This window comes from Sebastes umbrosus, chromosome 13 (genome assembly GCF_015220745.1).
Source record: "Sebastes umbrosus isolate fSebUmb1 chromosome 13, fSebUmb1.pri, whole genome shotgun sequence".
NCBI lineage: Eukaryota > Metazoa > Chordata > Actinopteri > Perciformes > Sebastidae > Sebastes > Sebastes umbrosus.
The window spans coordinates 16,071,785-16,082,839 of record NC_051281.1 but is presented as its reverse complement, the minus strand read 5'-3'; the positions used below and the strand labels follow the sequence as shown (position 1 = coordinate 16,082,839).

Sequence of the window (11,055 nt, the reverse complement as noted above, 5' to 3'; positions counted from 1 at the left end):
GGTGTGAAATGCTTTTTGCTAGGAAGCTCCATTAAAATAATAAGTTATATTACAATTATAAAAGGAAATACTTTGTACAAGGGCATATTAAGAACATATACATTAAGAACATATACAGTATACACAGTATAAGATATATTTTTGTGTGAGAAGGTGTCGTATGAATTATTAAAGTCTAATTTATCCCTATCTTTCATATTGTAATATAATTTGGGCGAGTACTTTTCCTAGAAACCTTCATAAAATTTGTGTTCTCCAAAAACGTTTTGTGAGGATTGCAACTCGATCAGAGTCACACATTTCCTCTGCTCCTCTATTTAAGAAACTCCAGATTCTTATTATTTGTGATATCAATATTTCTCAAATATGTGTTGTTATTTATAAGATGCTTTCTGGTGGGAATGTTCCTGAGCAGTTCCTAGACCTAGTTTAAAACAAATTCTCAGGTCCATTCTTACTCAACCCGTCAATCTCTAGATCTTCATCCTCCTAAATTCCTCTCTAGTAGAGGTCAATTTTCAATAAGATTTAGAGGAACCAAATTATGGAGTAGCTTTTCACATCTATCAATAAACTGTTAATCTGTCAAATGTTTCAAAAGTCGTTAAAGGGTCATTCAATTGCTGTCTTGTATTGCTTTCCCCCATGTTGTCCATGTATCTGTTTTTATGTTTTTTATTTTTTCCCACTCAAAATGTTGTTTGGTTACGATTACCCAGAAATCTTTATAGATATTTAAATCAATATCCTCCTCACAAACACTAACCATACACACACTTATCTTTTTTTATATATCTACTGTATTGTTATTGTTGTTATTATATATATCTTGTCCAAATTGTTTGTTATCACAATTATGTAGTCATATTATTTCTTTATATTAAACTTGTCTCTAGGTGGAGGCTTCAGATAAGCCCAGTGTTTTGTTTTGCCTCTTCCTGTACTGTACATTATTCATTTATTGTTTTGTTATGTTGTCTAGTCTTAAATTGTGCAAAACAAATAAACAAATCTATTTAAAAGTCTGATAGCCTGGGGGAAAAACTCAAAGTAAACAAAGTCAACACAACCACTACTGTAAAAACTGAACATGCATAATAAACAGGAAAAGAATCCAACAAAAGGATGATTGACAGGTCGACTGAAAAATAACTACACGGCGTGCAAAACGAGCAACCAATCAGCTTTAAGAAGGAGGGCGGGACTTCCTGTGTGTGACGCAGATGCTCGCAGTCAACAGTGGAGGCCCCACCCTTTGTGTTACCTCCCAACCGTCAATCAAATACTAGACATAAACATCCTCACAGTTATCACCTTATATCTACAGGTAAACAATCGATTTAACCTGCTGAATATGTCCGCTGGCTGGTGACTATCAGGACTCTCCGTTTCACGACGAGTCACGTAATGACTGGTATGTAATATCTGTCTTATTCTCTCACACACACGTAGAGCTAACAAGCTAGCTGGCTACATGTTAGCAGGCTAGCATGCTAAGAGGGATTCTTAATGGTGATAATGCTAATCATGTTAGCAGTAGCTAGCGCTCATTAGCTTAGCTTAGCCAATCACGTTAGCTTGTTTTAGGACACATCACTAGTGAGCTCTCTTTAAACTATTGTTGTTTTATTTATGGAGTTTGGTGCAGTTGGTTGTGATTTTATTGTCCTCTAGTTATGTGAGCATCAGGCTTGTTTATCTAATGTTAGCTCCACTCTTTAGCTGTGTGCTTTCTGCTCCTCACAGCTCCACAACAGCGGATGAAACCAGAGGATATGGCTGCCTTGGACGTGGACAGCAGTCAGAGCGACTTTCTGCAGCAGGAGCAGCAAGCCAGGGGCCATCAGGTAACGTCCAGGTGTCACCTCTCTGGGGATTATGACTCCTCTTTATGCTTAATGAAGTTCACACATTTCAAACTTGGATGCACCCTCATTTGAACCTCTCAGTTTACAAATCCCGCCTCTTTAGCTAGCTGACAGGCTGTAAACTACCAGTCAGACCTAAACACTACCTGGGTGATATCATGGGTGCTGCCTGGAGGGCAAGAAAGTCCTTCAAACTTCTAACTTTGCTCTCTGGAGTAAGGCAGGGGCTCCCAGGTAACGTTCAGGTGTCCCCTCTGGGGATTATGACTCTCATTATATACGTGTTTTTCCAGAGTGCTTAATGAAGTTCACACATTTCAAACTTGGAGGGGGTGTATGTACACTCATGTAAGTTTACAAATCCTGCCTCTTCAGCTACGATTGACAGGCTGTGAACTCCAGTCCAGTCAGACCTAAACATTACCTGGGTGCTATCATGGGTGCTGCCTGGAGGGCAAGAAAGTCCTTCAAACTTCTAACTTTGCTCTCTGGCAATGAGTCATACTAATGGACACCCACTTTCTTCCTTTTTAAATTTGCCCCCCGTTGTGGGAAGGACACTCAGCCATCACCCCTCGACCTGCTAGCAACCACCTGCACTAAGGTTGGGTCACCGTCGTCAGAGATGGACAGAGGTGCTGCCGCTGATGTGGTAAGTCAGCACCTCTGCTAGATCCGACACAGCTAACTTTACAGCAGAAGTGAAGCCCTCAGTCAAGGCTGAGTAAAATTGGTAGTGGGAGTGTAGTTGAGCTTGCACTTACTTTCATCAAATTATAGCTGCTGCATATTGGCTTAAAATATTATAATATTATAATATTTGCTGCAACTAGAATGTTTAACTACTGAAACAGACTCAGTAAGGGCACCCACATACTTCTAGTCGTGTGACTACATTTACTGTAGGGCTGTCACGAATATGTTTGGGCTTCGAAGCTTCGGTGAGTAATATTCTAATGTATTTGAAGCTTCGCTTCACAGCGCAGCTCAGCAGGCTGACATGTTCTTCTGTCCGTATGTCTCCATCTCCACCGTTTCAGTGCTCGGTACACACCAGCACCTGTACACACAACAAACAGCGATGTCTGTCTGAGAATAACTACTAATAATTAATGGTGAATATTTATAAAGTTATGGGATTATTCCTTATTTCATGTGCTATTTTGGGATTTATACATTATTATTACATACTTATATATAAACAAAAACCAAAAAATGAAGCATTTGAATAGTGATACCATGGCAACGGTCGAATCTTCGAAGCATTCGGGCCAGCCCTAGTTTACTGGGGCCGCTAAACCCAGATAAAACCGCAACATCAACCACAAGTGCATCAGGGAACGAAATGAAGCTCTTTAACGAGTAGTTTGACTGTTTCTGCTTTTAGATTTGGTTTTGCATTTGTGCTTATTGTTTATCAGCAACCACATAGGTATATGTTTCTGTTGCCGATCAAGGGATTGTGTGAACTGATAGCACCATTTTTTCCATCAAAATATTGGGCTGTGTACAAAGTATAGAAAATAATTTTCCTGTAAACCTCTAGACTTCTGAGTAAGGGCTTTGCATTGCTTAAGATAATTAATTAACAACAGGTGCCTAATCAAATTTTAAATTTCAATAATTTCTGTTCTCAGACATCAGATCCATCCACGCAGCTTACTGGGACTGATAAATGGGAGGTGTTAACCCCCACAACAGCAGCAAAGGAGGAGCCTGGAATGATACAAATCCAACATCAAGGAATATTAACATCAAACGGACAGTACGTTCTTCCTCTCCAGAACTTACAGAGTCAGCCAATCTTTGTGACGTCGGGAACGGACGCCTCCTCTGCCAATTCAGTGCCTAACATTCAGTACCAAGTAATTCCTCAGATTCAGACAGCAGATGGACAGCTGAGCTTCTCTACCTGCGGCGTGGAAGGAGCAACTCTGACTCAGGATGCCACGGGGCAGATTCAGATCTTGCCCGACGGTAGCCACAGTCTCAGTGTAACATCAGCTGGAAACATCCTTAATAACAACCAGAACCTCATATCACAGACTGGTAATGTCCAGCACCTCCAGGGGGTTTCTCTTGGCGGCTCCACCTTCAACAACCAGGGTCAGGTTGTTACTAATGTGCCTATGGGTTTGCCTGGGAACATTACTTTTGTTCCTATTAACAGTGTGGACTTGGACTCCCTTGGCCTCTCTGGTGCTCAGACTATAGCAACAGGGATCACCGCTGATGGCCAGCTAATTATGACGAGTCAGCCCATGGATGGCTCGGAGAGTCTGGCGAAGACAGATAATCACCTCTCACAGACACTACCAGTGGATGACTCAAATGCAAATCATCAGATATATGTGCCAACGTCTTCCGCTCAGCTACACATTCCAGCGAACGAATCAGGTCTGCTGACACAAGACACAGCTGACTCGAGTTCTGGTCTCCAGGAGGGCTACATCCAACAGAATCAGGAGCAGAGCATCCAGGTGTCCTCGGCTCAGTCCATAATCCAGCTTCAGCAGGTACCCATTCAGACCACCAACGGTCAGGTGGTCCAGTCCATGGCGTCAGGCGGGCAGAACCTGCAAAACGTGCAGCTGATAAACCCGGGAACCTTCATCATCCAAGCCCAGACGGTCACGCCGTCGGGTCAGATACAGTGGCAGACCTTTCAGGTGCAGGGAGTGCAGAACTTGCAGAACCTGCAGCTGCCCACAACACCACCCCAGCAGATAACCCTGGCTCCAGTCCAGACCCTGTCACTGAGTTCCAGTCCAGTCAGCATCAGCACGGGACAGATCCCCAACCTGCAGACAGTGACAGTCAACACAATGGCCCAGCAGGAAGGAGACACAGGACACCCTGCAGGTACAGTAGCTCTTTTTATTAATAATTAGGGATGCACCGATCCGACTTTTTCAGTCCCGATATCAATACCTGGGCTTTGGTCCAGGGTTTGATACTGAGTACTGATCTGATACCAGTGTTTAATTAAAAAATTGTATGTTTCACTGTGTGGACAGGAATCACAATTCAAGTGTAAACCTTTTTAATGCAGCAAGATATTGGTCAAAACTTAAACAGGAATTCAAATTCCAGTATATAATGTATATAGTATATACACAGAATTGAGTTTAATAGATCGGCCCCATTGTCACCGATACCCGTTACAGCTATTTGAATCAGTATCGGCCTGATGGTGCATTCCTATTAATAATGTACTTCTCTTTTTACTTTTAAAATGCCATTCTGTACTTAATTACTGCATTTAATGGGGTTTGTAAGAAAATATCGATACATTTGAGTATCGCGATATTATGTTGTTACATTGATTCTCAAAAACACTATTGCTTTTTAATTAATAGTTTACATGCAAGTTTTGTGGCAGACAGTGGCTCATTTTGTTTTGTTTTTAATCCCCGGACTGCTAGATAACTGTATTATAATCTATCTTCAGCCATTTGACTCTTCCACCCCAACGTAACAACATATACTAAGATAGGAAGTAGCGTAAGAGCGCGACGCTAACGTTTTTTTAAACTTACAATTTCTGTATATAGTGGTGTGTTTTTAGGAAAACTGTCACAGTATATCTGTGACAGTTTTCCTAAAATCTGTTTTTAAAAATCACAATATATTGCCATGCTCACAGTATTGCAATATATTGAATCGTAACCCCTGTATCATGATACGTATCGTATCGCCAGATTATTGCCAATACACAGCCCTAGTATTTATTACACTAATACAATAGAGTTGAATGGAAAAAATTTTGTGGTGCTCAAAGCAGACAGACCAAAGTGCTGTCTGTGTAAAATCACCTGTTCCGTTGTAGGGATGTAACTGACGATCATTTCTGTTGTTAATTAATTTAACCTTTTTTTTTCATTAAATCAGTCAATAGACGTTTTTCACTGAAGACATTTTGATGTGTCACAACAGGAAAAGCAAAGGTGTAAATCATGAAATGAATAATGGCTGAATTCCATTTAGCTGCTTCAGTTTTACAGTCCTGGTAATGTGCATGCCGGTTTGAAATGAACGATAACACAGTGCTTTTCCTACTGTGACGTTTCAAAATATATGCTGTGAAAATGGTCTATATTTTACTCTAAAAATTATACTATTATATTAAATTGAGGATAATCAACAAAGCCCTCATATTTTAGAAGCTTGGCATTTTTTTTTTATATATTTATCTAAGCAATTTTCATTATAAACTTAGTTTGTTTACATTCAGCGTCTCAACAAAATACATTGTGTGTATCCTTAAAGCCGCTTTGTGTTAAATTTTTATGTAATTATAGCTATCAAAACATTGTGATGAAGTTTTTGATTGCAGCAAAGTCCTTCCACCATTTTCTGCCACTCATGTGGGCTAAAACGTCCACAGGGTACTTTTAGTTAATTATCAAAATTGTCATTGATACATTTTCTGTCAATCAACTAATTATTTTATCACTGTGCTTAATATGGAGTTTTACTTGTGAAATTTGCTGCCATGCTGTCAGTCACAAGGAATAATAAAGTAGCTCTCACTGTGAAGGCTTTTTGAGAAGTTTACCAGAGCTTGATATTAACATACACGTCAATTCCAGATATTCGGATAAAAGAAGAGCCAGACTCTGGAGAGTGGCAGCTAAGCACCGACTCCACCCTGAACACAAGCGATCTGTCCCACCTTCGTGTCAGGCTGGTGGATGAGGAGGACCAGTTGGGTCAGGAGGGCAAGAGGCTGCGCAGAGTGGCGTGTACTTGCCCCAACTGCAAAGAGTCAGGTGGCAGGTGAGTAAGCCTGACTTCATACTCTGTTAACCTCTGCGTAGGAAACAAACATATCAGGACCCTAACTGCCCATACCTGTGTTTCTCAGAGGATCCAGCACGGGGAAGAAGAAGCAGCACATCTGCCACATTGTCGGCTGTGGGAAAGTATACGGAAAGACATCGCACCTGCGAGCACACCTGCGCTGGCATTCAGGGGAGCGACCTTTTGTTTGCAGCTGGATGTTTTGTGGGAAGAGGTTCACACGCAGCGACGAGCTGCAGAGACACAGGAGAACACACACAGGTGCCCTTTTTTTGCTCCCTCAGTGTTGACACATCAGTAAAAAATCAGTAAAATGCGTTAATTTGTGCCCTGCAAAGTGTGAGTCATGTAAGAAATAACAGCGTTTGTCCCCCTTTGATTCCCATGTCAAATATCAGGTTAGGATTGAAGGCCATTGTGAAAAAAAACATAACCAGATTTCACAGGCTTGGTGGGAATTTTCCACTACAGAAAGGGGTTTAAAGAGTTTGTTCTGCAGTTAACAGCAGATTATATATCAAAAACGTTAAAAGAAATGCCCATAGTGAGCTGTTAAGTTTTTCGTTTTAGTTTTATCCCATGATTCTCCTTTGACTCTGAATACTATTTTATCAGCTCACCTTATCTGTTTTTCATTTTATGGATTATAGTCTTTCGTCATGGGGGGAAATATAGGAAGTACCATAAAACTATAGATTAGAATCCGAGGCCCTTTTACTCGTCGGGTGTGGCTAAATAAACGCTAAGCTCAATAAGACAGCGGGTAACTTTAGTCAATATGGACATGTTACACATTGTTAGACTCTCTGCAATTCAGTCATTCAGTTCATTTTACTGAAACCTTGAGCACCAAAGTATAATCCATTCAGAGTTACCGGCATGGTAAACAGGGCTGTACCAAATGTAATTTTTTTTACATTCAAAGCTCGAAATTTTCAAATGAACCTTTGAATGTCTGTCGTCATCACCCTAAAAAATGGAAAGAAATAGATTTTTTGTTATTGTGGTTATATAAATGTTATTTATGGTGCTGTTAGATTGCTGCTAGATCGCCCCGTTAATACAGGTGCGTGCCTCGCTTTTTGTGCGGCAAGCGGGAGAGCAAACAGTTTTTAACCGCAGTGAAAATGTTGTTTTTGAAAGGCTAAACGCCAACAAATATTGATTGAAGCAAAATATTACATCAGATATAAACATGTTGTGAATTTTGGAAATGATTACATCTATCTTTTTTCAATAAATTTTGACTTTTGGACAGAGACCATTACAGAGATGCAATGTTTCTGTAAATTATTAATAATAATATAAAAATAATAATACAAATAATAATAATTTGAATGCCAGTGTTATGACTGAAGCTTCAAACTATTCAGTACAGCCCTAATGATAAACAAGAGAGATGAAACAAAAATGTTGACTCCCTACCTTTGAAGCGGTCATAAAGTCCTAATATGTGTCCATTCCTCAATTATTTATATTCCTTTAGTTCGTAAGGGTCCACCGATCAAAAGAATCAAAACGTTTTTTAATATAAATGAATCCAATTTACGAATATTTCCATGTGAAGTCCATTGCTCGCTGTCTGCTAATGTCGTTCGTCAAACGAAGACCGCACTTAAACCGACATAAATAATATTTTCTCTTGGGTATGCTTGTTTTTGTTACCTTGCTGTCTACAAAACAATAGTGTTCATAGTGTACATTTACTGCCAGGATAGACTTTTGAAAGAAATGCATTCGATTTATAAACTCTGGCGGTATCATTGGCTAACTGAGGCCTCTGACACTACGGGCTAGAGTAGCATTTCATCACGCTGTCAGCTTCAAGCTCAGATATTAGGAGTAAGTGTTCACAGTTAACTTTGCGAGTGAATATTCAATCATTCTAGGTTTCTAATTGGTGATAATTGTAAAATCAGTTATATAATCTAAATTTTTCATTTTTGTCAGTGACAGGTTGAATTAATAACTAATAACACAATAAAATCTTTAGTGACCATTCATTATTTTATTCATCAAACAAGCTAATTTAACTTGCGAGCCACTTTCTTAAACTTATCTCGTCACCTATAAAACACATCCTCCTGGTAGATGCCATGTTTGACTCTCTTTTTAAATGTATTCAGCATCAAACTCTTTATCTCTCAAACTATATTTTCTGTCTGGCAGGAGAGAAGAAGTTTGTCTGCCCAGAATGTTCCAAGCGTTTCATGCGGAGCGACCACCTGGCGAAGCACATTAAAACTCATCAGAACAAAAAAGGCGTGAACTCTGGCAGCGCTGTGGTGGCCTCGATGGAATCCGCGGGGTCCTCAGACAGTATCATCACCACGGCAGGCGGGACCACCCTCATCCTCACCAACATCCAGCAGGGTTCCAGCAACGCCCAGGACATCCTGGCCAACGCAGAGATCCCTCTCCAGCTCGTCACCACGGTAGCGGCCAGCGAAGTCATGGAGTGATTTACACTCCACTTATGAACTTCTACAACCTCTCTCATACTGTATACTCCTACCTGCATTTTTATTCGAGTTTTGAAGAAAAACTAAAATTATAAATATATATACAGTATATATTTTAACACAGAAATAGTCGGTCGGTTTTACTGAGAGAAAACTAGTAGTGGAGACTAAAAGATGGAAAAAGACATTGCAGTAAACACACAAGGAAATGCCTTATTTTGTACAATATTGTGTCATAAGAAATGTAGGATGCCATTTCGTTTTCAATCTACTTATTTTTTGTTAATGTGTTTTTCACAAAGAAGCAATTTTTTCCTCGCAGTTTTTTTTTTTGATGGTATATTCTTATGACGTCCTTGGTAAAAAAAGGTTTGTTCCATCCTTTGAGCGAAGACTAAATCTCACAACAGAGCTAATTTTAAGTAATGTTATTGCTTACGTCCATGCAAATCTATTCATGTTATGTTTTTTTTAATATATATATATATATTATGCATTATTTTTTCAGTGTCCTCCTTACAGTCGGTCTTCTTGCTTATTAGCGAGCCCTCCTTCCTCCAGTTTTTTAAAAAACTTTGCTCCCACCTGCTACATTTTGCAGGCAAAACAATCAAAATTTTGTATTGTAATTCCTTTTGAACATATACTGTTGATATAATACACATTATTTGCTTATTAAATATTTTGACTGAACAGCTATTTATATTTGGGCTATACATAGACAATGCATTTGTGATATTAAAAGTCCAAAATATGTCAAATGGCTCTATTATATGTAATTTAAATGTGTTTTTGTAAAACCTTTTTTTGGAGGACTTCAAAAAAACATGCATTGTAATATGAAGAAGAAAAAGCCATTTATTTTGGAGGTAATTGCCAAATTTGACTACAAACTCAGGGTGACTTGTAACTGTGTGAAATAGAGTAAATTCACCCCTGTAGCTTCTCGGGCCGTGGTGGGGATGTTGTGAAGAAATGTTGTTAGATGATGGACCAAAAGCTGAGGTGAATTAAGCTGTCGCCATGTTACCAGTGCTCGTTGAATTCTACCACGTCCGTTTTTACGATGAGGTCGACCCCTGTTCATGTTATAGAAACAGCTTTGCAGAATTCTCGCCAGTATCTTGCTCCATCATGCAAAATTTATTGAAAGCGGTACTCTTTTTTTAACAGCACTATTCTCAACACTTTCATCTTGTTGTTAATCCTTTTGTATAAAAAAATGTTTTGTATACTTCCCAAGAAACTGTCCTTTATATTCATTGTCAGTAAATGTACAATGTTTCTGTCTTTGTGTTGATATTCTTTTCTTTAACTGTATGTTGCATTTCCACATTATTATGTTTTTTATTTTATCTCTGAACCCCCTCCACCCCAGCTGTTGAATTGTTAAATTGAATGCACACTGAACAGTGAATTGTGGTGGCATATTTGATTTTCTTTTTGTGACACATAATGAAAATTATGTGATTTTTTTTTTTTTTTTTTGCTCACACGGACACGTTGTCCTCTTCAGGAGATTATACTTTACCCCCTTTAGAACAGCATATTATGTACTAAACACTGAAGGTTTGTTCTCACTCAAAAATCTTCTGTATAAATATGTCAATATAACATCAATATAAACCTTTCTGTTACTCTTGAATTTCCTTTCATTTTATTTTATTTATTTTCTGTTTTAATGTCTGGAGGTTACACAACGTTCTGAGGGCAGCCTGATATTTCATACTACGTTTGAATTTTTCCTTGTACTTGAAACCTTTTGTTTTGTGTCTTTTCGAGGACTTGTCATCCAGCCAGGAGGTTCATCCTCCCCCCGCGGCTTACACTCTGGGTGAGTAGTCCAGTAGATGTCACTACAGCCAAGGGAGCAGGACGAGAGGTATGTTTGACCCCTTGACCTTCCCCATGTGGCACTGCTA

General features: G+C 39.2%; 1 protein-coding gene across 3 annotated transcripts; it reads left to right on the top strand.

The window, feature by feature from the left end:
• The first annotated feature begins 1,220 nt into the window (after positions 1 to 1,220).
• On the top strand, positions 1,221 to 10,778 carry sp3a (sp3a transcription factor). 3 transcript variants are annotated; one of them, XM_037790525.1, is made up of 7 exons: positions 1,221 to 1,414; positions 1,747 to 1,847; positions 2,434 to 2,520; positions 3,506 to 4,730; positions 6,461 to 6,647; positions 6,736 to 6,932; positions 8,841 to 10,778. In XM_037790525.1, exons 1-7 carry the CDS (start codon positions 1,408 to 1,410, stop codon positions 9,131 to 9,133), a joined length of 2,097 nt encoding a protein of 698 aa, XP_037646453.1. In that variant the 5' UTR covers positions 1,221 to 1,407; the 3' UTR covers positions 9,134 to 10,778. The 3 variants fall into 3 exon arrangements, with proteins under 3 accessions (XP_037646453.1, XP_037646452.1, XP_037646454.1); XM_037790524.1 differs by having other exon boundaries at positions 2,425 to 2,520; XM_037790526.1 differs by lacking the exon at positions 2,434 to 2,520.
• The last annotated feature ends 277 nt before the right edge of the window (positions 10,779 to 11,055 follow it).